Below are 27,328 nucleotides of genomic sequence, written 5' to 3'. Positions count from 1 at the left end.
AATTTTTACATACCACTCTAATAGTATGATTTACGAAAGAAAAAGATTGATAAGTTGGACTTTATTTAAATTAAAAAAGTTCTTCTCTCTGAAAGACACTGTTTAGAAAATACGAACTTGGAGAAAATATTTGAAAAAGGCATATCTGATAAAGGACTGTGTCCAAAATACACGAAGGGCTGTTAAAACTCAATGATAAGAACACAAACAACCCAATTAAAAATGGGAAAAAGTCCTGAACAGACAATTTATCAAAGAAGATATACAGATGGGACGTGAGAGTAGGAAAAGATGCTCAAATCCTTTTTCATGAAGGAATTTCAAATTAAAACGGGGCCCCACGACACTATTAAGAGGACTGAAGTCCAAGGATTGGCAGACCTGGCTGCCGCGGGGACACGGAATGTCAGGAGCTGCTGGTGGGAATGCCGGGCGGCCCCCCGCGGCCCCGGCCCCCTCCCCCCCACAGCCCCGGCCCTCCTGCAGGCCCAGGTGCCCCTCGCACCCATGAACCCCATTCTCCAATAAAGGGCCTGGGTCCAGAGAGGGCTGATCCCAGGCCGGACAGGGGACGCACAAGACGAGCCAGGAGCCCCTGATGGTGCAGGAAGGCTGGGAGTGCTCCCAAAACCCCACCCGACGGGCTTCGACTGAGGGGCAGCGGAGCCCACCGGACCCGCTCCCAACACTCACAGCCTCCCAAAGGATAAAAGAAACGGCCCTGAGGCCACGCGGATATAAATGATGACTGAATAAATAAACGGGGAAGGAGCAGCAAATGTCCCAAGGAGAAGATTCCAAATAACCCAGTGGACGCTGCCCCCCTTCAGCGTGGGCCGCAGTTTCCTCCCCCAGGGCCCGGAGCGAAAGGTGAGGGCGAGACCCTTCCGTGGGGAGAGCGGCCGAGCCCCTGGCGCCGTGGCCTGCAGAGGCCTCCCCGGGCTGACCCGCTGCTCCCCCGCCGGCCCCCGTGGGAGCACTTGCTGGGCTTTTGGGGAGGACAGAGGTGGCCTCCCATCCTGCGGGGACCCCCGCCCCTGCCCCTCTTAGGAGTGCACGAGCGGTGCAGGGCACGAGTTTCTGGACGAAGGAAAACGCCTCCGCGCAGAATGTGCTTTTCCTTCCTCCCGGGGAAAGCGCCCACGGGAGCGCCTCCGGGGGGACGCGGCCGGCAGCAGAGGGCCTGGTGGCAGGGTGGCCTCGCGGACAGCCCGGGACAGCCGGGAGCCACCGCGCATCCCCGGCACGGCCACCTGTTCAAAACCCCAACAGCCCCTCTTGCCAGCGGGAAATCCCACCGTGCTCCTCTCCCACCTGGAAGTCACACTTCCGCCCGTGTTATCCTGCTGCGTTATGTTTGTACGTGTCAAAGTCTTTCATTGACATCTTGTCATCTTTCCCCGCAATAAAAATATATATACAAACTGGAATTGCACATTTAAAGAAATTCCCATGGCCTTAACTTTCTAAGGGTCAAACATGTTTTCCTGGATTGCGATGTTGACCCAGTTATTATTTGCACACACCTGTTTTTATTATTATTATTTGACCTACCACCGGATTGTGGGTAACTGGCACGTCGGCAGGTGCAGGTGCTGGGAGTGTGGGGCCCACGGAGCGGGTGGGCGGCGGCCACGTGCTATGAGGCTTTCCCCGGCCTGGCCCCCCGAGTGGCAGCCCACGTTGGGACTCGGGGTGGGGCTGGGGGCCCACCTTGCTTCACCAGGTGGGTGGGGCGAGAAGGGGGTGTTGGATGCTGGCAGGCGAGCGGTAGCTGCTTCCAAAGACCTGGGCCTCTTGAGGGAGCCCAGTTTGGAAGCACAAGGGGGTCAGGAAGGAGCCAGCCTGCCTCTGGGCTGTGAGACCCTGGGGCGGCGGAGGGCGAACAGCCCCTGGTCCTGCCAGAGCAGCGTCCCCAGGGACACAGGAAGGTGGAGGCAGGGCCCGGGGCGGGTGTGTGCAAACGCCATGAGCACTCGCGGCTGTGCCCTGTCCGTCCCACAATGGGCAGCTCTGACCCCAGGCGCCCCACATTCTCATGGAGCCTGCCTGGGGTGAGCGGGGCCGGGAGCTCCAAACAGACCCCGGACGGGCTCTTCCACACCCTGCTGCCCGTCAGCCCTAAGCCCGTCCCAAGGTCCCACCCCATCAGCCTGCAGGGTCCGGGGGCCTGTGTCCTGCCGCGGTCACCTCTGGGCTCAGGGCTCCTGCCCCCCAGGCCCCTCGTGGCCCCCACAGCTGGGCGGACACCCCTGCCCCCGGCTGCCCTCCCTGGCCGCAGGATGGCCCCAGCCCTCACCCCACCCGGTCCCGGGTCCTGCCGGGCTGCAGCCAGCGGGCCCTCCTACCTGTCTCGCAGGTGGGCCCCCCGAAGCCGGCCGGGCACCGGCAGCTGAAGCTGTTGACGCCGTGGGTGCAGGCTCCGCCGTTCCGGCAAGGCTGGGAAGCGCATTCGTCCACGTCTGCGGAGGGCCCGGGCCGAGCCTCAGCGGGGAGGCCGGGGTGGGGGAGCCCCAGGGGGCAGAGGGCAGCGGCCCGGCCCTCCCGGGGTCTCGCCCCCGCCGCCGAACTCGCCGCAGGGCCCGAGCACGCGGTCCCGCCCGCGCCCCCGCAGGCGCCCGCAGCACCGGCACACGGGGCCCTGAGGCCGGGCACTCACCCAGATGGCACCTCCGCCCCGTGAAGCCCGCGAGGCAGGAGCAGGTGTAGGAGGGGTTGCCCGTGACGCAGTCCTCCAGGCACTCGCCGCCGTTGAGGCAGGGGCGCAGGGCCAGGCACACGGAGGCTGCGGACACAGGGGGGTGTCCCTCTCGCCGCGCAGGCCCGGGGGGCAGGGGTGTGCGTGCCCCCCACCCGATCCGACGCTGCCAAGGGCCCAGCAAAGCTGCCATGGCCCTGGGGCTCTAAGCTCCACCCGGGGCCCCTGCCTGAGGTTGGGCAGTTCCCCCGGGGGCTGTGGGCAGATGTGGAGGACGAGGGGACGGGGTCCCAAGCTGAAACCGCAGGAGGTGGGCTGGGATGTGGGGGGCTCACACCCTCCCCGGGGCATTACAGACTTTCCCGCTCAGCCAGACCCCAGCCTCCCCCTTGATGTCCTTGGATGTAAAATAAAAGGCTTGGACTCCGAGGGTCTCCAGGGCCCTGAGGGCACAGCCGCCCCAGGCCCGCCCCCCTAGGACAGGCAGCCATGGGGCTCCGGCCCACAGGGTCCCTGTCGCTGGACGGCCAAGAGCACCAAAGCGGGTGATTAAGAAACAAAACCAGCAGGTGATCAGCGTGCCCCAGAACATGGGTACCCCGGCCCCGGGGAGACCCTCGGGAGGCCTCGTGGCCGTGTGTCCCGGTGGCCGTGGTGTCCCCGTGGCCATGCTGCCCCATGGCATCACCACCCCGGCTCCCGTGTTTCCACCCGTGGAACAGTGCGGCCCACACCCATTGCGGGGGGCTCTGGCTGCTCCTGAGTGTGCGGTGGGCCTGCTGGCGGAGCTGGGCTTCCAGCCTGGCCTTCCTCAGGAGTTAACCTTCAAAGACACATCGTCCCTCCAATCTGCGTGCACCTTCCTGATGTGCCCCAGGAGCAAGTGCGGCCCGGGTGGCCGGGTGGGGGCCCAGACCGTTCCTGCCCCCCACGTTGGGAAGGGGTCCCCACAGCGAGGGGGGTGAGGCTCGGGGCTTGGTGGCGCAGCAGCTCTCGGCTGAAGGGCTGCGTAATCGGTTGACACCTTCCCCCATCCGTAAGCAGGTGTTTCAGAGGGGCCAGGCCACGTGCCAAGGCCCACAAGGGGGGCCAGCGGCCCCGATGCTGGAGTCTGGGCTGAGCCCGTGGCTGCAAGCTCACCCCAGGGCATGGGGCGTCCCCCATCGGCTCCCCATTCTGAGCCGAGGACCCCTGGTGTCAGGGCGCACTGGGACAACAAGTCCCAGCTTGTCCAATGGCATCAAATACCACCCAACACAGAGCTGGCCACAGGAACGGGGGGAACTGGGCGCTGATAGAACTGGCCTCACAGGGGGTCGTGAGGCCCCTGGAGATTGGCAAGTTGCCCCCTGCCCCGCGGCCCCAGGATCCTTTCATGGCAGCCCGCACTGTCCAGCAGACTCCCACCCAGTCTGGGCCCCAGGGGACACTGAGGCGCAGGGCCCCTCCCCACCCATCCCTGTGGGTCCTCTTACTTGTATGGCCGCAGCCCCCCACGCGCACCTGGGCATCATCGATTCTGAACGCCCAGCGCCCGGGCACGCCCACGTTGGTGGTTGTCTCCACCTCGGCCACGTCTGCTGTGCGCGAGCCGGGGATGCTGAAGTAGCGCTGCCCGTCACCTGCGTTGAAGCCAGCCTGGGGGATGAGTGGATGCTCCTGAGACCCCCTCCCCAGGGGCCCAGGTCGAGTGGGAAGGGGCTCACAGCCCTAGGATGTCAGGGCAGCTGGGCTGCGGCCCTGGGCTCCTCCAGCCGCGGGCAGTGTTGGCCACCCCCTCCTCATTCCCCCCGTGGCACTCCGGAGAGAGGAGACGTCCCAGGAGGGCCCTGGCTTTGGGCACCGGCCACCACAGCCTCCTGCCCTCCCCAGGGCAAAGGTGATGGGGGCACCAAATGCCGAGTGGCCTGGGGCCCAGGCCAGCTAAGGAAGGACTCTGCATTCGAACGGCCCCGGGTGGTCTCGGGCCATAGGGAGGACAGAGGCTCTGGGTGCCTGGAGGGCCGATGGCCTTGGGGAGGGGGCGGGGGCCGTCCCAGCTGGAAGGTGCACTCGCAGACCCAGGGCACACGTCCATGTTCCCACAGCCACAGGCCAGGGCAGACGGCAGGACGGTCAGCACCCATGGCAACTGGCACCCGAGAAGGCGACGCCCAGGAGGAAACGAGCCAAGGGCACGTTGTCCCTTGGGGCCGGGGCCGTGCAGGACCAAGTGGCTTGTGGGCCTGAGGCTGCGCTCGGGGTTCTGGGTGGTGAGCGGCCTCGGGAAAGCACCACGGCCGTGGCCGCGCACGTCAGCCCCTGCTCAGGGCGGGGGCTCTGCCCTCGGGTGGGTGCCTGCCCGCCCCTCAGCCCATCAGGCAGCCCCGGCAGTGCGAGGGGAGCCCCCGCTGAGCGTCGCCCCACACCCCTACCTGGGCCGCGATGCCCCCCAGGCCAGCAGCGTTGCCCCCACTGCTGGCGTGCATGCCCGTGGTCCAGGCGATGGACTCGTAGTTGAAGATGGTGAAGGAGACGTTGCCGTCGGTGATGAGGACGATCTGGAACGTGTTGACCTGCGGAGGAGAGGGGCTGAGGGGTGCCCTGCGCCCCCTCCTCCTGTTCCGGACCCCAGAGCAGCCCCCAGGACTGTGGCCTGAGTGAGGGAAGCCCCCCGAGGGGGCGAAGGGCCACCTGGACGGACCCCGGGGCCAGGCACCCTCCACTCAAGGGGCTCAGGCTCCACAAACCCACAAACTGCCCCGTGTGGAGGGAACCGAACACGACAGGGTGAGAGCCGGGAAACAGGCCCCCGCCGAGCAGAGCGTCACCCAGACTCTCCCGGCCCTGCTGCAGGAACGAGGGGACGGAGCAGCCCCCAGCGATCGGTGACTCCCTCCTCAAAAGACAAGTCTGACCTTCCTGAGGCTCAGCTCAGAAAAGAGTCATGGAGACCCTGATGTCGGGGCTTGCACATCAGCATCTAAGCCTAATCACTGAGCCGGAACAAGATGGGCTCGAGACGACACGGAGCGGAGGAACTTTCCCGTGCCCTCTTCATCCAGCGCCATCGCTGACCTGACAAGAATGAGGCCTTGACACGGCTTTGGACCCTGTGTTGGTTTGGATATATCATGTTCCTCCAAAAGACGCATTTTAATCCAATCTTGTGGGATATTTGGATTAGGTTGTTTCCATGGAGATGTGACCCACCCAGCTGTAGGTGATAATCTTGATTAGATTTTTTCCATAGAGGTGTGGCCCCGCCCACTCAGGGTGGTCTCGATCAATTTACTGGAGCACTTGAAAAGAGCCACACAGGCCCAGACGCTTGCTGACACTGATGCTTAGACATGCTTGGAGATGCAGACAGAAGGACATTTAGCAAAGAGATGAAGCCCAGAGGTTGCCCGGGGTGTGCTAGGACAGGATGCCCAGATATGCTTGGAGAGAAACATCCTGAGAGAAAGAACCAAGAATGACCAGGAGCTGAGAGAGGAGCTGAAGTACAACCCAGGATCAGCGGACACCAGCCACCTGCCTTCCCAGCTGACAGAGGTGTTTTGGACACCACTGGCCATGCTTCAGTGAAGGTATCTTCTTGTTGATGCCTTAATTTGGACACTTTTTGGTCTTTGGACTATAAATTTGTAACCAAATAAACCCCCTTTATAGAAGCCAATCCATTTCTGGTGTTTTGCATAACAGCAGCATTAGCAAACAGAACAGACCCCTACTCCCTTTCCTTTACCTATAAAGACCGCAACTCACATCCTCACTTGGAAATGGTTTTGGGAAGATGCCTCCAGTTCCATGCTGTGCACTTGCAGTAAACCACCTCCCCACTGAGGGCCGTTTCTCCTTCGTAGCACGGGCTCAGGAGGCCCTGCTGTTGGAGAGAGCTGCACTTGCAGTATCAAAGGAAACGGATAAAATCCCACAGGTCCTACACAAGGGGCCCATGCTGAGCTCTTGCCAGAAAACCAAAAACCAAAGCTGGTTTCTATCTCCTGTAAACACCCAACTCACCCAGAAAACCAAATCTGAATAAACCCGTCAGTTATTGCCACTAACCGCCTCACTCCTAAGCAATCTCCTGATCCCCACTTCATAAGACCCCCCCCAAGTGAAACGGAAACTTCTCACCACCAGTCAGGACATCTCACTGGCTTCCGCGGTTGCCCCCTGTGAGCCCCTTCTCCACCCCCTCCTACTTTCTGAAGGGGGTGCTGCCTGATGCACGCATCACTCAATAAAGCTGGGAGAGCCTCAAGTGTATGAACAGCTTTTCTTTTATCAAAACACAGGTTTTAATAGCTAGATTTTATGGTTTTCATGGGATTTGAGAATTTCATGAAACGTTTCGTGAGAATGTTAGTGGGTGGTGAATATATAAAAGATGCCATTTGAGATGGGGGCAAAGGATGGGCCTGTTTAATCAGTGGTCTTCAGACCAAGACACAACTTAATAAAAAACAACAGCTAGAGGCCTGTAAATAAGTCCCAACTTGCTGTAAGGTGTGAGGCCAAAACTAAAAAAACATGTTAAACTATGTAAGTGTAACTACATAAGAACATGTAACTATAAAAGCAACTATAAATCCCAGAAGAAAATGGGCGAATGTGTGTAGAATCTTGGAAGAAAAAGGACTTTAAGCATGATAATACCTGCAGAGAACAAAAAGATTTAAAGATTTGACTACAAAAAAGTTCTGAATATAAAAATGCCATTAAATAAAATAGAACGGCAAAGAGTGAAGTGAAAAACATATTTGCAACCTACAGGAGAGATAAAACCATTAATATCCTTAATTCAACAAGAACTTCTAGAGATCAAAAAGAAAAAAGGACCAAAAATATTATAGCAAAATTTGCAAAGGATCCAAACAGACAAATCAGGCAAAACAGAATACAACTGGGCCAAAGACACAAGGACAAATTCAATATCACTAGAAATCACAGATGGGTATGTTTAAAAAAAAAAAACATTTGTGTTCCTTTTTTTGTCTAAATAATTTGGCAAAGGAGGGACACGGTGTCGGGCCTTTTCGGAGGGGTGCAGGGGGACGGGTGCGTTCTTGGAGCGGAACTTGGAGCGCTGTGCCGAGGAGCAGATGGTGACCAAAGGCCTGCTCGGGGCACCCTGTCAGCTGCAGGGTCCTGGAAAACAAGCTCCGGTGGGGCCTGACCCGGCTGCTCTGCAGTCCCCGAACGGCGTGGAAGCCGAGGCCCCGCTGCTGATCACCGAGACCGGCCCGCCGGAGAGGAGGGCAAAGGTCAGCGCGCGCCCGCTGAGGACAGGCCACGGCAGGCGGCGAGCAGGGGGTCCCCGTGGGTGTGGGGGGCCGGCGAGCCGCAAGCGTTGGGCGGTGGTTGGAGCACTCGCTTAGGGACACTCAGTATTCACGCACTCAGAGCTCAGCGGCCTTTCTACGTGGGGCAGGCGGGAGGTTTGCACAATAAAGAGGGTTAAAGAGAAACACTCCCAAACATAAAGCAAAGCAGCACCAGACGAAAGGACGTGGACGGTCCTTCCTACGGAAAGCAGTCCACGTTCATGATTCAGACCACGGATGCCCCGAAGTTTCTTGGACAAGACCCAAGCCCCCTCCTGGGAAAAGGCCGGAGCTGCCCCCAGAGCTGGGCGCCGGGGGGGTGGGGTGGGGGTCCACCGACAGCAAAGGCGCCACACTGTCAGAAACCCGGCCACTGCCCGACACCAGACCACAGCCCGACACCCGGCCGCTGCCCGACACCAGACCACTGCCCGACACCAGACCACTGCCCGACACCAAACCACTGCCCGACACCCGGCCGCTGTCCGGCACCCAGCCGCTGCCTGCTCTCCGTGGCCGAGGCTGCTCCGGGAAGTGCCACTGGACGGCGGGCGAGACGGCTTCCCAGCCCTCCCAGGCCAGAGAGCAACTTCCTCCCGAAGCTCGGAATCCTGACTCCCTGTCACAGGAGAATGTGGTGTCCAGACAATTATTTTGTAATGGACGTCTCTGGTCTCTGGGTTTGAAAACACTATAAGGACCTGAAGGTCTCCTCTGTCACCTCAGGAGGAACCCACCCCCTCCCCAAGCCTGAGGGTCACAGATGAGGACTCTGCAGAAATGAAAATTTAAAAACGTTATAGGAGTATATATAATGATGAAGAAAATGCCGATAACACTACTGAGTGAACAAGGTAGAAAACTGCATGTTCTAGATGGTCCCATTTATTTTTAAAAGAACATATGCTTAGAAATGCTTAATGGGAGTTCTCTCTTGGTAGTAAAATTATAGATTATATTTTCTCTATTTCTTACAAAGACCATGTAATAATTCATTAAAAAAACTTGTTGAAAATATTATTGTGCTCCACATAAACAAAATTTCATGAGAGAGAAATTATTTGTAGTACTTTTTACAGAAAAAGTCTCTCTTGAATTGCTGTCACGTGCCTTTTAAAACCCAAGAGTGAGCATCTTACTCTCTCAAATAACCTGGATTTTTTCTTTTACTTTTTTCCTTCCTCCCTCCCTCCCTTCCTTCCATCCTTTTTTTTTTTTTTTTTTTGCCTTGGCTGCTGGGAAGCTCAGAGCCTGTCACCTTCTCCTCACTGGGTACATCCCTCCCACCTGTGCACCCTTCCTGGGTTACCATGTGCTTGGGACCCCAGTCTCCATCCCCAGCTGCCTACCAGGCACGGCCATGTCAACAAATCAGGGCTGACCAGGTCACCTGCACCTCCTGAACCCCAAGTACAGACATCACCCCCACCCCATCCCCCAGCACATAAGAAACTAGGCGCTGCCTTTGGCTGCTCCCATCTCACCCTGGAGAGTCCAGCCACCTGCCCCTGCCTGGAGCCCCCCAGACCTCCAGCCCCAAAGCCCAAGCAGCCAGGCCACCACCCTCTGGCTCACACAAAGCCTCAAGTGAGCCGCTGCCTGCAGGCCCTGCCCGCTGGACTTGCCTCCCGAGCCCTTCCCTGGGCCTGGCCCAATGACTCCGCCATCCTTTCTGGGGTCCTCGCAGCCCCCACACAGACCCCAGGGACAGAGAGTGAATCCGCTTTGTCCACTGCTGTCTCCCCAGCCCCACCCAGAAGGTGCCCCAGAGCACAGGTTTACCACACGCGTGGAGGCGCAGCGCAGAAAAGCCGCTGGGCAGTGCCAGGTGCCTGAGTGGGCAGCCTGCCCACACCCACCAGGCCGGCAGAGTGGGCAATTATTCTTGTGTTGACATTCGGTCAGGCCCGGAAGAGACGCAGCACAGAACCGGAATTTTCCAGCTTAACCTGGGAGCCTGGTGCCATTCCAAATGGGAACCACCCCGCGTCCTACCCCTGGCCCCATGCAGGGTCCCTCCAGGGGCGCCCCTGCCCCAGCCAGGCAGGAAACCCCCAAACCCGGGACAGACGGCCAGACTCACGGGGGAGGCGGCGCTGCCTCCGAAGAAGGTCACTCGGAACCAGGTGGCGATGAAGGCCCAGGTGGCGTTGAAGCCCGGGAGCGCGGGGAAGTAGCGCCGGACGTCCTGCGTGGCCCTGTGCAGCGTGGCGCCGTCGGTGGCCTCCCGGTAGAACACGTCGCCGGCCCGCCGGTTGTCCACGTCCGCCCAGAAGGCTGCCACCACGCAGCGGTCCCTGGCGATGGGGAAGGCCGCCGGTGTGAACTGCGACACCTCCTTCAGGAAGGAGATGATCCCGTTGTTGTTCACCTGTCAGGCGGGAGGCAGAGGGGCTGTGGGGGCCGGGCTGCCCTGGGGTGGCCTGACACCCCCGACACCGATGCGAGGCCGCTGGCCGGGCTCCAGACCCTCCCAGGCTGGCCCCCGTTGGGCGCAGGCTGAGACCTGCTTGCTGTACCCCGAGGCCCTGCAGGTGGTCCTGGGGCGTTGCTGGGGGGCTGGGGTGCCCCCACCTCAGTCTCTCTCCAGAGTCCAGCACCTGAGCAGGGACGGCAGGGTGAGCTGGGGGTGACCAGGTGGGGCGGCCGGGAGGGCTGGGAGGGCCCTGAGGTGGTGGGGGGTGCGCTCAGGGCCCCTGAAAGTGGGAACCCTGGAGGTTCCGGAGCAGGGGGACCCGGTGCTGTCTCTGAAGTCAGACACTCCGGGTGAAACCCCAGCCCAGCCCTCGCACCCCGGTCTCCCCTGTCTGCTCTCCGTCTTCTGACCTGCAGAGCGCGCCTGGCACTAGCCCTGACCTCACGGGACAGTGGCAGGACAGAGGGACGTGATCCTGGTGCCGGGTCCCAAAGTGTCACCTTCTGGGGAAGGCCGAGCCCAGGACTGTGCTGGGATCCCCTCTGGCAGAGGCAGACCGTGTAAATCAGGCCAACCAAAGGGCGGGTGAAGACGCCTCCTTTCCCAAAAGCACCAAAGAGAACGAATGAGGGACTGTCAGCCCCGAATCCAGGGCAAGAAGAGGCTCCGAGGAGAGATCAGCACTCAAGGCCGCCTTTCCCTGAGGGCAGGGCCAGCTGCAGAAGCCGCAGGTGCCACACAAACCTGCAATTTTAGTGGATTTATGGACGGAAAGTTAAATATAAAGCTCAGAGCCGGCTCAAGGCAGAGCCTGCTAAACCCCAGCACTAAGCTGGGATGGCCAAGAGAGGCTCCCCCCATGGCTGGGGAACCAGAAATCAGCACCCCTGAGCCGTCCGGGGAACTGGAGTCCCCCCTCCCCAGGCAGACACAAGAAGCCCCTGTCTGCAGGAGGAGCACATCATCTTAGACCTCAAATTATTCCCACAAATAATCTTTCAAACAGAAAGTCCAGGTCACCGTCAAAGATAATCAGGTATGTAGGGAAGCAAGACACTATTATTAGGAATAATTAGAAATAAGAAACTATTGAATTCTGGAATTATCAGACACAGACCGTAAAATAACTAAATTTACTGTGCTCAAAGAAATAAAAGGCAAGCTGTACAATTTTTTCCTGAATGGAAATTACTTTTTAAAAACGACATAGATTTTAAAGAACTTCTATCACTAAAAATAAAGAAAAAAAGAAAGACGTAAATAAATGACACACACTAAGAAACTCACTGGGTAGATTTAAGAGCAGATTCTTTTAAAGAAAGAATTAGTGGACTAGAACGAGGCGTTATGCCAGAAAAAACTCCAGGGTGCAGAACCAAGACAGAAATAAGGATAAGGATAAGAGATATGGGAAACAGTAGGAAGTTCGAACACGTGTAATTTGGAGACCCAGAAGGAATGGAGACAGAGAGGTAATGCCTGAGTATTTTCCAGAACCAATGGAAAACACCAAGCCATCTATTTGGCAATCTCAGCGATTTCCTTGCTGGAAAAATAAAAAAGAAACCCACACCAAACAGATGCTGGAAATGCAGAAAACCAAAGACAAGGATCTGAAAAGGAGAAAACAGATAACGTGCAAGCGAGTGGCAGCGAGGCTCACGGCTGACTCTTTCAAGCAACAGAGGCTCAAAAAACGGTGGAATTACATAGTCAAGGTGCTGAAAAAAATAACTGCCAACTTAAGGTTTTACACTCAGATAAAATATCCTTTATTATGAAAGGCAAAATAAGGATAATTCAGACAAATAAATAATAAGTAAATTTAAAAAAAATAGCATAACTACACTAAAAGAAATTCTACAGACTGAACTTCAAGTAGCAAGGAAATGTAAGGTCAGAGACACACAAAGGAGAGAAGGACACAGTATGAGAATAAATCCAAATGAACATAAACCATATAAAATAATAATATAAATAACACCTTGTGGAATTTTGTAAAAAAAGAAAAAAAAGCAGAAAAGAAGAACTAAAACTCACGACAACAATGACATATAAATTGGGAGGGGTGAACTGTGTTATGGAGGTCCAAGGTCACTGAATTTTTGAGGAGGAGGGTAAACAGATCCATAAACTTATCAGTAAATATTACTACACTAAATGTGCATATTATACTGTCAAGGGTAATCTCTGAAAGATAGAGACAGTGTACATATTCCTAACTGATAGAGAGGGGAAGACAGAAAGATAAAGCTACTCAACATAAAATATGGCAACAAGGAGAGAAAAAGAAATACAAAACAGATGGAATGAATAGCACAAAACGATGGTAGATTGAAACACGACTGTGTGTGTTGAATGGACCACCCCATGCTGAGCAAGGAGGCCTGGAATACGTATAGAATCACCAGATGGAGTAGACCGCAGGGCAAAAAATACTGCTAGAGGTAAGGGAGATGACAAAGGGAGATGCAACGTTTGTGCGTTTGCACGCACCTAGTAACAAAGCTTCAATATATAGAAACGGAAAGTTGGCAAGAGGAAATATAGCAACTCACAATCATGGTGGGGTATGTTATCATACAGTCTCCAAAGTGGACCAGAAAGACACAAATAATCTGTCAGAATATAAAGGATTTGAACAATACAATAATAAATGACCTAAAAATAACACAAGTAGAACATTCAAAAAGATATTACCACATACTGGACAATAAAGTAAGTGTCCAAAAATTTGAAATACTTACAAAAATACAGCATTTGTTCTCTGGTCACAGATGATTAAACTAGCAATTATAATAGAAAATAAGTAGAGGAATATGTGAAATCCTCCACCTAACAACGGCAGAATACATATTCTTTTCAAGGGCACATGGAACATTCTCCAAATGTTGGGCCACAGGACAAGTCTCAATAAACTTAAAAAGCTTGAAATCATCAAAGCGTCTTTTCTGACCAAAATGGGATGGAAACAGAAATCAAAACAAAAGGAAGAAAATTCACAAATAAATGGAAATTTAACAACACACACCTAAACAACCAATGGGTCAAAGAAGAGATCACAAGGCAAATTAGAAAATACTCTGAGATGAATGAAAACAAAAACACAATATAGCCCACGACTTATGAAAGCAGTGCTCCAAGAGAAACTTATACCTGTAAACACCTACATTAAAGATCTCAAATCAGTGACCTAACGTTCCACTTGAAGGAACTAGATGGAGAATTGGAGAAGAGCAAACAAAGCCCAAAGTAAGCATAAAGGAAGGAAATCATAAAGATTATTCTCTGTTTAACCACAAAGATTAAACAGAAAATAGAAAAACAAAAGAGATAATCAACAAAACCAAAAGTTGGTTCTTTGAGAAGGTCAACAAACTTGACAAAACTTTAAAGCGAGACTGATCAAGAATAAAAGAGAGAAGTTTCAAATTACTAAAATCAGGAATGAAAATGGGGATATTACTACTGACCTTAGAAAAACAGGATTATAAAAGAATGCTATGAACAGTTGAATGCCAACAAATTAGACAACCTTGATGAAAGGACAAACTCCAAGAAACACACAAACTACCAAAACTAACTCAAGAAGAAATGGGAAATCTGAAGAGATCTATAACGAGAGATTGAATCAATAATCAAATAACTTCAACAAAGAAAAGCCCAGGATCAGATGGCTTCACTGATGAATTCCATCAAATATTTACAAAAAAATCCTTCTCAAACACTTCCAAAAAATAGAAGACAAGAGAACACTTCCTAACTGATTTTAAGAGGCCAGCATTACTCTTATACCAAAGACAGATAAAGACATCACAAGAAAAGAACAACTAGAGACCAATATCCTTTATGGATATAGATGCAAAGATCTTCAGCAAAAGGCTAGCAAACCGAATCCAGCAGTATCTAATAGGATTATATGCCATTACCAAGTGGGACTTATCCCAGGAATGCAAGCGTGGTTCAACATATGAAAATCAATCAACATAATAGACAATAGTAATAAAATGAGGGAAAACCCACACGATCATATTAATTGATATAGAAAAAAATGTGATACAATCCAACACCCTTTCATGATAAGAAAGACTTAAGACTAGGAGTAGAAAGGGATTTCCTCAACCAAATAAAGGCTGTCTATAAAAAATCCACAGCTAACATCATACTCAGTGATGAAAGACAAAGAAGCTTTCCCCCTAAGATCAGAAACAAGACAAGATGTCTCTCTCACCACCAGTATTCAACATTGTACCACAAGTTCTAGCCAGGAAAATTGGCAAGAAAAAGAAATAAAAGGCATTCAAATTGTAAAGGAAGAAGAAAAACCATCTCTATTTGCAGAGAGAGGATTTCCATATACAGGAAATCCTAAAGAATCCTAAAGAATCCATAAGAAAACTATTAGAACTAATACACAAATTCAGCAAAGTTGCAGGATACAAGTCAACAAACAAAAATCAGCTGTATTTCTGAATTTTCTATTGATGAACAATCTGAGAATGAAATTAAGAAAACAATTCCATTTATAATAGCAGCAAAAAGAATAAAATAGGAACAAATTTAACCAAGGGTGTGTCACACTTGTACACCAAAAACTAAAAACCATTGTTGATAGAGATTAAAGACCTACGTTAACAGAGACATCCTGTTGTCACGAATCGGAGGACCTAATATGATTAAGATAGCAGAACTCCCCAAAGCAATCTGCAGGCTCACTGCAATCCCTACAAATCACGGCAGCTTTTTTTTTTTCCAGAAATGGAAAAGCTGATCCTAAAATTTATATGGAATTGCAAGGGATCCAAAATAGGCAAAATCATCTTGAAAAAGAGTAACAAAGTTGGAGAACTCATATTTTGAGTTCTGTTTTGAAATTTACAGTAATCAAAACTTACAGTAATCAAAATAGTGTGATACTGGCATAAGGATAGACATATAGATCAATGGAATAGAATTGAAAGAACAGAAGTAAATCCATACATCCATAATCAACTGATTTTTTTAAAATTCAATTTTATTGAGATATATTCACATACCATGCAGTTGTATAAAGCGTACATTCAATTGTTCACAGTACCATTATATAGTTGTGAGTTCATCACCAAAATTAATTTTTGAACATTTTCATTACCACACACATTAAAAATAATAAGAATAAGAATTCAAGTGAAAATGAACAAATAAAGTAAAAAAGAACACTGGGTGCCTTTTTCTTTTTGCCCCCATTTTTCTACTCATCCATCCAAACACCGGACAAAGGGGAGTGTGAGCCTCATGACTCTCCCAATCACACGGTCACCCCTCATAAGACACATCTCTATACAATCGTCTTCAGGATTCATGGGTTCTGGGCTGCAGTTTGATAGCTTCAGGTATTTACTGCTAGTTATTCCAATTCATTAGAACATAAAAAGGGTTGTCTAAAGTGTGCGTAAGAGTGCCCACCCGAGTGACCTCTCGGCTCCTTTTGGAATCTCTCAGCCACGGAAACTTTATTTCATTTCCTTTCACATCCCCCTTTTGGTCAAGAAGATGTTCTCCATCCCAGGACACCGGGTCTACATTCCTCCTTGGGAGTCATATTCCACGTTGCCAGGGAGATTCACTCCCCTGGGTGTCTGATCCCACGTACAGGGGAGGGCAGTGATTTCACCTGCCAAGTTCGCTTAGCTAGAGGAAGAGGGCCACATCTGAGCAACAAAGAGGCGTTCGGGAGGAGGCTCTTAGGCACAATTTCAGGCAGGCCTAGCCTCTCCTTTGCAGCAACTGTCTTCTCAAGGGCAAGTCCCGTGGTAGAGGGCTCAGCCCATCACACCACCAGTCCCCTATGTCTGTGAGCACATCAGCAGTCATCGAGGTGGGGAAGCCCAACACCCCTGCATTCTCCACCAGCCCCTCAGGGGGGCTCTGCATATTTTTTTCATTTTTTTTTTAAATCAACTATATCAAACAAAAATTAAAAGAAACATACAATAAAAAAACATTTCAAACCATAACAAGGGAGTCCAACATGTTCCTGCTCTACCCCAAGAAAACAACCTAATATAGCAACATTTCTGTGAACTTGTTCCTACTATACCCATCAGAAATTAACAGACCATAGTCATTCCTGGGCATTCCCAGAATGTTAAATTTACCCACGGTAGCTTATCTGTTCTTACTGGGTTGTCGTTCTCCCTTCATTAATTGCTCCCTATCGCTAGTTCCCCTACATTCTACATTATAAATCATTTATTTTACATTTTTCAGTTTTCACATTAGTGGTAGCATATAATATTTCTCTTTTTGTGCCTGGCTTATTTCGCTCAGCATTATGTCTTCAAGGTTCATACATCTTGTCATGGGTTTCACAACATCGTTCCTTCTTACTGCTGCATAGTATTCCATTGTGTGTATATACCACATTTTATTTATCCACTCATCTGTTGAAGGACATCTGGGTTGTTTCCATCTCTTGGCAATTGTGAATAATGCTGCTATGAACATTGGCGTGCAGATATCTGTTCGTGTCACTGCTTTCCAATCTTCTGGGTATATACTGAGAAATGCAATTGCTGGATCAAAGGGTAACTTTATATCCAGTTTTCTAAGGAAGTGCCAGACTGACTTCCAGAGTGGCTGAACCATTGTACGGTCTCACCAACAATAAATAAGAGTTCCAATTTCTCCACATCCTCTCCAGCATTTGTAGTTTCCTGTTTGTTTAATGGCAGCCATTCTAATTGGTGTGAGATGGTATCTCATTGTGGTCTTAATTTGCATCTCTCTAATAGCTAGTGAGGCTGAACATTTTTTTCATGTATTTCTTGGCCATTTGTATTTCTCCTTCAGAGAACTGTCTTCTCATCTCTGCTGCCCATTTTATAATTGGGCTGTCTGTACTACTGAGTTGTAGGACTTCTTTATATATGCAAGATATCAGTCTTTTGTCAGATACATGGCTTCCAAAATTTTTTTCCCATTGAGTTGGCTGCCTCTTCACCTTTTTGACAAATTCCTTTGAGGTACAGAAACTTCCAAGCTTGATGAGTTCCCGTTTATCTATTTTTTCTTTTGTTGCTTGTGCTTTGGGTGTAAGGTCTAGGAAGTGGCCGCCTAATACAAGGTCTTGAAGATGTTTCCCTACATTATCTTCTAGGAGTTTTATGGTACTGTCTTTTATATTGAAATCTTTGATCCACCCCGTGAAGCCATCTGGACCTGGGCATTTATTTGTGGGAAGTTGTTTGATGACTGATTGGATCTCTTTGTTTGTGATTTGTTGGTTGAGGTCTTCTATTTATTCTCTGGTCAGTCTAGGTTGTTCATATGTTTCCAGGATATTGTCTATTTCCTCTACATTATCCAGTTTGTTGGTGTAGAGTTGTTCATAGTATCCTCTTATAATTTTTTAATTTCTTTGGGATCCACAGTAATGTCACCTTTCTCATTCATTATTTTGTTTATATGGGTCTTCTCTCTTTTTGATGTTATCAGTCTAGCTAGGGGCTTGTCAATCTTGTTGATCTTCTCAAAGAACCAATTTTTGGTGTTATTTATTCTCTCTTTTGTTTTTTTGTTCTCTGTCATTTATTTCTGCTTTAATCCTTGTTACTTTTTTTCTTCTACTTGGTTTAGGATTGGTTTGCTGTTCCTTTTCTAGCTTCTTCAGTTGCTCCATTAGTTTTGATTTTAGTTCTTTCTTCCTTTTTGATGTATGCATTTAGTGCTACAAATTTCTCCCTCAGCACTGCTTCTGCTGCATCCCATAGGTTTTGATATGTTGTGTTCTCATTTTCATTCGTCTGTATATATCTAGCAATTTCTCTTGCTATTTCTTCTTTAACCCACTGACTGTTTAGGAATGTGTTGTTTAACCTCCAGGTATTTGTGAATTTTCTAAGTCTCTGATGGTTATTGACTTCTAATTGTACTCCATTGTAGTCACAGAATGTGCTTTGAATAATTTCAATTTTTTTTTAAAAAATATTGAGCCTTGTTTTATGTCCCAGCATATGATCTATTCTGGAGAAAGTTCCATGAGCACTAGAGAAGAAAGTGTATCCTGGTGATTTGGGATGTAGTGTTCTATATATGTCTGGTAAATCCAGTTCATTTATCAGATTGCTTAGGTTTTCAGTTTCCTTATTGGTCTTCTGTCTGGTTGATCTATCTATAGGAGAGAGTGATGTGTTGAAGTCTCCCACAATTATTGTGGAAACATCAATTGCTTCCTTTAGTTTTGCCAGTGTTTCTCTCATGTATTTTGTGGCACCTTGATTGGGTGCATAGACATTTATGATTGTTATTTCTTCTTGTTGAATTGCCCCTTTTATTAGTATGTAGTGGCCTTCTTTGTCTCTCATAACATCCTTACATTTAAAGTCTATTTTATCTGAGATTAATATTGCTACACCTGCTTTCTTTTGGCTGTAGCTTGCATGAAATATTTTTTTCATCCTTTCACTTTCAATTTCTTTGTGTCCCTGTGTCTAAGATGAGTCTTTTTTATGTAATATATTGATGGGTCATATTTTTTTGATCCATTCTGCGAATCTACATCTTTTATTTGGGGAGTTTAATCCATTTATATTCAATGTTATTACTGGGTAGGCATTTCTTGAATCAGCCATCCTATCCTTTGGTTTATGTTTGTCAGATATATTTTTTCCCTCTCTCTCTTAATGTCATTTAACGTACCCATAGTGAATCTCTTTAGTATTGAACCTTTCTCCATCTCTCTCTCTCCTTTCTTAAGTAGGGCAGGTCTCTTGTTAGCAAATTCTCTCAGCATTTGTTTGTCTGTAAAAAAATTTAAGCTCTCCTTCAAATTTGAAGGAGAGTTTTGCTGGATAAAGTATTCTTGGTTGGAAATTTTTCTCTCTCAGAATTTTAAATATGTCATGCCACTGCCTTCTCACCTCCATGGTGGCTGCTGAGTAGTTACTACTTAGTCATATGCTGTTTCCTTTGTATGTGGTGAATTGTTTTTCTCTTGCTGCTTTCAGAACTTGCTCCTTCTCTTCAGTATTTGACAATCTAATCAGAATATGTCTCGGAGTGTGTTTATTTGGATTTATTGTATTTGGAGTTCGCTGGGCCTTTACGATTCGTGGATTTACGGTGTTTAGAAGATTTGGGAAGTTTTCCCCAACAATTTCTTTGAATACTCTTTCTAGACCTTTACCCTTCTCTTCCTCTTCTGGAGCATCAATGACTCTTACATTTGGATGTTTTATATTATCTATCGTATCTGTGAGATCCATTTCAATTTTTTTTAATTTTTTCCCCCATTCTTTCTTTTGTTCTTCCATTTTCCGTTCTGTCATCCTCAAGGTTGCCGAATCGTTGTTCAGCTTTCTCTAGTCTTGTACTATGAGTATCCAGAATATTTTTCATTTGGTCGACAGTTTCTTTTATTTCCATAAGATCATCTATTTTTTTATTTACTCTTGCAACTTCTTCTTTATGCTCTTCTAGGGTCTTCATGTCATTTATATCCTGTGTCATGCTCTCGTTGTTTGTCTTTAGTTCTTTGATTAATTGCTCCAAGTACTGTCTCTCCTCTGATCTTCTGATTTGGATGTTTGGGTTTGGGTTATATATATCATCTGTTTTTTTCATTTGCTTTAAAATTTTCTGTTGTTTTTGGCCTCTTGGCATTTGCTTAACTTGATACGGTTCTTTTAGGATATGTAGACTGATTCCAACACTTCTCTCTAATTTGTCAGATCTACAGCTATGTGGCGTACACTTTCTCTAACCAGCAGGTAGTGTCTGTGAGTCACCTATTCCCCTCAAGCCAGTTCTCCCCAACTTTGTCTTTGCAGTGTGTGGGGGTCTGAGTCTTGTGGGGGTACAGTTGGTATACCAAGTTTGCATGTGTAGTTGGTGCTGCCTGCCCTGTATATGGGGCGTGTGTCTGAGCGGTTGGGGGGGGGCGTGGCTTTAATAATCAGACCTCCCAGGTGTTCCTGGAGATTTAAAGCTGTTGCAACAGTCTAATCCTTCAGTTCAGTCCTGCCACAGTTTGTCTCTGCCACTGACCCACAAGTCCTTGGTATTGGTGTATGGTCTCTTGGACTTGCGAGTGGGTCCCTCTTCCAAAGTGTGCCCTCCTAGGGCCTCTGCTGAGGGAATGCTGTGCTATGTCACAGGTGAGCACTGTCCCTCAAGGGAAGTTCTGGGTCGCAGGGCTGTGCAGGGGCGTTTCCAGCCTGCTGAAAGGATGCCTGAACGGGGCGTGTTAATTTCCCCCTTTTCACACAGCTCCACCTTCCCAGCTCCGGGACAATTAGCTGCAGGTGCGGGAAAGGCTATTGTCCACGCCTGATGTTGTGGTGTGTGTGTGTGTTGCTGGAAACACTTCCCATCACACTGGCTTGTTTGGGCTGCTCTGGGCTGTGATGCTGGTGCCAGGCAGGAGTGTTCCCAGCCCTCCAGGAATATGGCTATAAGGGGACAACCCTCCATTTCTTGGGAAGTTGTGGTGTTTAGCGAATTATCTCAGCCACTAGACTTATTGTTTTGTCCCTCAGAGCTATCTTAGCTCTGCTCTTGCCTGGGCCCAAATTGCAAGTCTTTGAGGCTTTCTGTAATGAGCTTCTTAGAGTAATTGTTTTAGAAAAAGAGAAAAAGATTTAAAAAAAAAAAGGAAAAGAAAGAAAAAAGACTTTCCCTCCTTGCAGATCTAATGAGCTAGCGAAATGCTGAAAGACAAGGAGATTAGGGTCGTTAAGGAACAATCAAGAAAGCAGAGAAACTGGTTCTTCAGACCAGGGTCCTGGCCCTCTGGGTTTGCATATGTGCGTGATTCCATTTGAGCCCTGCCCTTCCCTGTTTTATGTTCACGCGAACTCTAAAAAGTCTCTGTTTCAATTTTTTTTGTTTTTTTGCTGTTTTTGCTAGCCCTATCTCCTCTCCACTGGGCTGACTGCTCCCAGATTCTCCAACGTCTGGTCTCAGTCTGTCTATGTTTGGAGTCTGGATCAGCTGAGTTTTCAATCAGTGCTGAAACTGCAGGTCTCCCTCCTCATTCCCGGCACTGACGGCCCCTCCTCCCACGGGACTGAGCCTGGCAGGGAGGGGCGCGGGTCCCCTGGCTGCGAGAACTTACAGATTTCACTGATCTCAGCAGTTCGATGTGTTCATGAGTGCTGTATGAAGTGTGCCCAAAGTCAGATTGCTCTGTGGTGTCCAGTCCACACAGTTCCTGGCTTTCTACCTACTGCCCTGGAGGAGGAAATAAAACCCACACCTCACCACTCCGCCGTCTTGCTCTGCCTCCCTATAATCAACTGAGTTTTGACAAGAGTGCCAAGACCACTCAAAGGGGGAAGAATATTCTATTTAACGAATGGTGCTGGGAAAACTGGGGATCCACATACAAAAGAATGATGTTGGACTCCTACCTCACACAGTATACAGAAAATTAACTCAAAATGGATCGAAGACCCAAATGTATGAGCTGAAATGATAAAACTTTTAGAAGAAAATATAAAGGTAAATCTTCATAACTTTGAGCTTGGCAATGGTTTCTTAGATATAACATCCAAAGTACAAGCAACAAAAGAAACAACAGATAAATTTGATTTTTATCAAAGTTAAAAACTTTTGTGCACTGATGGAAATTGTCAAGAAAGTGAAAAGACAACCTATAGAATGGGAGAAAATAGTTTCAAACTACATATCAGTTGGGCCTTATATCGAGACTATATAAAGTACTTTTCCAATGCAACAACAAAAAGATAGCCCAAATAAAAAATGGGCAAAGGACTTGAATAGACATTTCTCCAAAAAAGATATACCAATGGCCAATAAACACATGAAAAGATGCTTAACATCATTAGCATTATGGAAACACAAATGAAAACCATAATGAGATACAACTTTATACCCACAAGATGGCTGTTATTAAAAAAAGAAAAAAACAAACACACAGAAAACAACGTGTTGGAGAGTGTGCCGGTTTGTATATATTATGTCCCCCAGAAAAAGCCATATTCTTTCATACAATCTTGTGGGGGTAGATGTATTAGTGTTGAGTAAGTTGGAAACCTTGGATTACGTTGTTTCCATGGAGATGTTACCCAACAAACTGTAGGTGATAGCTCTGATTAGATAATTTCCATGGAGGTGTGGCCCCACTCATTAAGCACTGGCCTTGATTAGTTCATTGGAGCCCTATAAAAGCTCTGACAGAAGGAGTTCATGGCTAGCTGCAGCTGAGAGACACATTTTGAAGACAGCCGTTGGAAGCTGACACTGACATTCTGGAGAACGCCATTTTCAAACACAACCTGGGGGCAAGTGGACACCAGCCACGTGCCTTCCAAGCTAACAGAGGTTTTCTGGACACCATCGGCCATCCTGCAGTGAAGGTACCCGATTGCTGATGTGTTACCTTGGCCTTAAGACTGTAACTGTGTAACCAAATAACCCCCCTTTATAAAAGTCAATCCATTTCTGGTGTTTTGCAAAAGGGCAGCATTAGCAAACCTGAACAGAGAGGATGCTGAGAAACTAATTCTAGAGCACTGTTGGTGAGAATGAGAAATGGTGCAGCTACTGTGCAAAGCACAATATGGCAGTTCCTCAAAGAGTTAAATACCGGATTACCATATAACCCAGCAATCCCACTTCTAGGTCTACACCCAGAGAAGGTGAAAACAGGGTCCCAGACAGATGCCGCGAACCCGTGTTTATAATAGCATTAGCCACAATGGCTTAAAGCTGGATACAACCCAAATATCCACCTAGAAATGAAGGGATAAACAAACCTGCACACAGTGGAATATTATCCGACCAGAAGAAAGAAGGACGTTCTGAGACCTGCTGCCTCGTGGAACAACCTTGAAAACCTTAGTGAAGTAGCAAGGTACCTCAGGGCAAAAACTGTACAATTTCCCTTACAAGAGATGACTAGAAATAGCAAATTCACAGAGATAGAAAGCAATGGAGAGTTTACAGAAGGAAAGGAGGAATGTGTTTGTAAAAATAAAAAAAAATTTAAAAAGGGAAGTTAGTGTTGGCGAGGACATGGGGTCACTGGAATCTGCATGATGCAGCTGCTGTGGGAAACAGTCTGGTGGCTTCTTAAAGGATTACAGACTTGCCACACGACCTAGCGATTCCATTCCTGGGTACACATCAAGAATGGCAAACAGGTGTTTCCAACAAAAACTTGTACGCAAATATTCCCAGTAGTCAAAAGCCAGGAACAACCCAAATGTCCATCTGCAGATAAAGGGCTAAACAAAAGGAGGTCTATCCATACAGTGGAATATTATTTACTCCTAAAAAGTAATGAAGTACTGCTACGTGCTGCCACATGGCTGAACCCTGGAAACATCAGTGAAAGCAGCCAGACACAAAAGGCCACGTGTTATATGATTTAATTTATAGGAAATGTCCAGCAGAAGTAAACCTGTACAGATAGAAAGTAGTTGAGTCGTTGCCAGGAGCTGGGGACGTGGAAGGGGGTGGCTGTACTGGGTAGGGGGCTTCCTGCTGGGGTGATGAAAATGTTCCAGAACTAGACTGTGGTGGTGGTGGGTATCGAACGCTCCCCAAATGGTGGATGGACGGGGGTGTGGATCGGGAGCCCCCACGGCCCACCTGTTAGAGCCCCTGACGGGACTGGACGAAGCCCCCGTCTGTGCTTCGGGCTGTGGTGGTCACTCTCCCCGGGTGCAGGGAGGCAGGGGTGCCATCCGGACGACGGGGCAGCGAGCCCCCACCCCAGCGGGGAGACCACGGGCCCTCGGCTGGGGAGTGAAGGGAGGGAGCCCCACGGCTGAAATGAGCTGTGAAGCCAGAGTGGACTCGGGGTGGCCGGAACCACGAAAGCCCACTGGGTCGAGCTGGCTGCCCGCACGGTCTGGCCCACGGCGGTACTCTGCTTACCCCTGCCTGGCTCTGTCATACAGTGTCCTGGGACAGGGCCTCCGTCCGTTTCCTGCTGGTGTCCCCTTGCTGTGTGACCTCAGCTGCCGGAGCAGACAGGCCAGTGAGCCAGCACCCCCCGGAGGCGGCAGGGTCCCCGACCCACCCTGTGCTGCAGGGAAGGGGTACCGGGGGCAGGGGTGGCCACGGGACTGTGGGGTGGGACCCAGTGGAGTACGGGGGAAAGGAAAGGGGCTCCTGGGCCTGGGGGCTCTCTGCACCCGGGAAAGTGCTCAGGGGAGGAAGCAGCACCGAGCCTGGCAGAAGAGGGGGGCTCCCATTGCTCCCCACTCCAGGGACCCAGGACACCCCCATGCTCCAGGCTCCCAGGACACCCCACGCCCCAGCTCTCAGGACACCCCAGGCTCCAGGCTCCCAGGACACTGACATTCCAGGCTCTCAGGACACCCCACATTCCAGGCTCTAAGGACACCCCACGCTCCAGGCTCCCAGGACACCCCACACTCCAGGCTCTCAGGACACCCCACACTCCAGGCTCTAAGGACACCCCACACTCCAGGCTCCCAGGACACCCCACACTCCAGGCTCTCAGGACACCCCACACTCCAGGCTCTAAGGACACCCCACGCTCCAGGATCCAAGGACACCCCACATTCCAGGGTCCATGGAGGGCATGGTCCATGGAGCCCCTAACTCACATGCTTGCTCATCCCTGCAGGTGCTCCCTGGGGGTTTCGCTGAGGTCCTGGCGGGGAAGGGGGCTAAAGGGACCCCGTGGTGGGGCCTGTTGGGTGGAGCCCGTCCCGCTGGGGTTTCCTGCCCGAGTGAACTGCTGGCACTTGCTTCCTGGCTGCCCTTTCCTGGCCCCTGCAGCGGAGACTCCTGCTGGCTGCCGGTGGGGCGGGGACGAGGGACACCCCCATCGCCCCTCCCCGGCTCCTGGGGAAGGAAGCCCCAGCTGGCCGTGCAGGCTGACGTGTCCCAGCCCAGCAGCGCTCCCTGCCAGACAAGGGCTCTACTGCACCTTTTAAAGGGGCGCCCTGGAGGCCTCCTGGCTGGCCGTCCGCATCCCATTTTGGGCGGTCTCCAGGAGCCTGAGCAGTAACGAGGGGAGGGCCCGCCAGGCCTGGGGTCAAACATAAACACTCGAGGGGGCAGAAGAGTCACCGTGGCTGGACGTGGGAAGGGGGCAGCTGCCCCTTGGGGGCCTCACCCCCACCCCCCATGCTGGAAGCACAGCCACCGGCTCGGTGGGGTCCGGCTCACTGTGGTTGGCCAGGCTGGAACCCGCTGGCGTCCACCGGGCAGCAGTGTCCACTGGGCAGCAGCAGCCCTGGCCCCAAGGCTGCACCGGAAGGCTGGCTGCACGGGTGGCACCGCGCCTGCGGTGGAGGCCGCCACCTCGCCTTGCTCATTCTCTTAAGACACGCCAGGTTTTGCTGACCTTTGGGTTGTCCCCCGTGGTCTCGTCCAGGGGTCAGCAAGCTTGTTCTGCCAACAGCTTGGGCTTTCCTTTTCTTAACTGGGCCACATTCAGTCTCTGGTGCATCTTGTTCTTTGCTCTCTTGCTTTTTTACGACCCTTTAGGAATAGGAAAGCCGTTCTCGCTCACAGGCTGTGAAGCAACAGCGGTCAGGCGGCATCTGGCCCGCAGCAGCCCTGGCCTGGTTTTGTGCGTGAGCCTCCCTGGCACACAGCCTTGCCCGTTCGTGTGCGTGTGGCCTGCGGCTGCCTCGGCGCCCCGGCAGCGGGTGGACTGGCTGAGAGAGAGGCTCAAGTCGGAAGCACGGACTGGCCCTTCACAGAACCTTCCCCGGCCCCGGGCCAGCCGCCTGCCCTGCCCCTGGAAGACAGCAGCCCAGCCGAGAAGGACGCCATCTCCGGGGCCCACAAACGTGGAAGCCAATCGCGGAACTGATTAGACCGTCTGCATCCCTACGGAGCCCCAGAGCAGGGCTCATTCTCTGTGGAACCGTGGGCATCACTCCACGGCTGGGCTGGCACTGCCCGGTGGCCCCATCGCCACAGCCACAGGCCACTGTCCTGCCCTGGCCAGAAAAGGACCCTGAGTTGCTGAAGCAAAAGCCTGGCTGGCCTAACCCGGACGCTCGGAACTGAGGACAATCCACGGCAGGACAACTGCAGGCCCATCTCGCCCATCAGCAAAGCTGCCCACGTCTAAACCGATGCTTAACAGACGGACTCCGGCAACATAGAGGAGACTAGCCCATCATCACCCAAGTTAGGCTTTACTTTAGAAAATGAGTTCATTTAATTCACCATTAATCTAAGTTACCAATTTAGATAAAAGGAGAAAATCTATATAATCATCTTAATAGGTGCAGAGAAGGTACTTAAAATTCGACAACCATTCGTGGTAAAAAGTCTCAGAGTAGCGGGAGTTTCAGGGATTGTCCATCTAATGAAGGTGCTCCGGTTTCCGGCCACCGGAACAAACACCACACACAGCGAGGCCTCCTCCCTGAAGCCGGGGCCCGTGGGCACCTTTGGGCCCCCGACTCGCGGCCACACGGCGATGTCCTCCCCTTTCTCTTCTGTGTTGGGTTCCGGTTTCCTGCCCCTCCTGCGGCTTCTCTTTGCTTTAAGGACCAGCTGCACTGGGTGACGGCCCTGCTCAGTGTGGCTCCTTCCTAATCACACCTGCTACAGGTGGGCTCGGGCCCACAGGCCGGGGTGGGGCCCAGACACACTTTTGTGGGGAGTGAGAGTCAACCCCCACAGGAGGGCTCCAAACTAAACAAGAGCAAACACCATATTTAATGATGAGACATGAAAAGCTTTTTTTCTATTTTTTTTACAGGACAGTGACAAAGATAATACAAATCCCATACAGAGAACTCCAACAGACACCCTCCAGGTGCCCACTCCCCCAATTTTAACATTTTGTCACCTTTGCCACATGATTTCTTTCTCTCTCTTCCTCCTTCCCTCCCTCCCTCCCTCTCCCTTCTTCTTTCTCTTTCTTTCTCATCATCTGCCTACCTGCCCACCTCT

At 50.5% G+C, this 27,328-nt stretch overlaps 1 protein-coding gene across 33 annotated transcripts in view; it reads right to left on the bottom strand.

Moving 5' to 3' along the window:
- Positions 1 to 27,328, bottom strand: part of SNED1 (sushi, nidogen and EGF like domains 1) — a 105,813-nt gene that overhangs the window by 63,200 nt on the left and 15,285 nt on the right. For all 33 annotated transcript variants that reach the window (XR_005218976.1, XR_005218977.1, XR_005218979.1 and 30 more), the window contains exons 2-6: positions 10,097 to 10,384; positions 5,113 to 5,253; positions 4,174 to 4,336; positions 2,660 to 2,785; positions 2,349 to 2,462 (exon numbers count right to left, since the gene is read on the bottom strand). Coding sequence is in view for 24 of the 33 variants with exons in the window: in XM_037850580.1 (XP_037706508.1) it covers positions 2,349 to 2,462; positions 2,660 to 2,785; positions 4,174 to 4,336; positions 5,113 to 5,253; positions 10,097 to 10,384 (832 nt within the window). In the remaining 9 variants the exon portion in view is untranslated. The remainder of the gene's footprint in view (positions 1 to 2,348; positions 2,463 to 2,659; positions 2,786 to 4,173; positions 4,337 to 5,112; positions 5,254 to 10,096; positions 10,385 to 27,328) is intronic.

The sequence above is a fragment of the Choloepus didactylus genome, chromosome 9 (assembly GCF_015220235.1).
Source record: "Choloepus didactylus isolate mChoDid1 chromosome 9, mChoDid1.pri, whole genome shotgun sequence".
Lineage (NCBI taxonomy): Eukaryota > Metazoa > Chordata > Mammalia > Pilosa > Megalonychidae > Choloepus > Choloepus didactylus.
The sequence above is the reverse complement of the archived record's forward strand: the minus strand, read 5'-3'. Positions and strand labels throughout refer to the sequence as shown.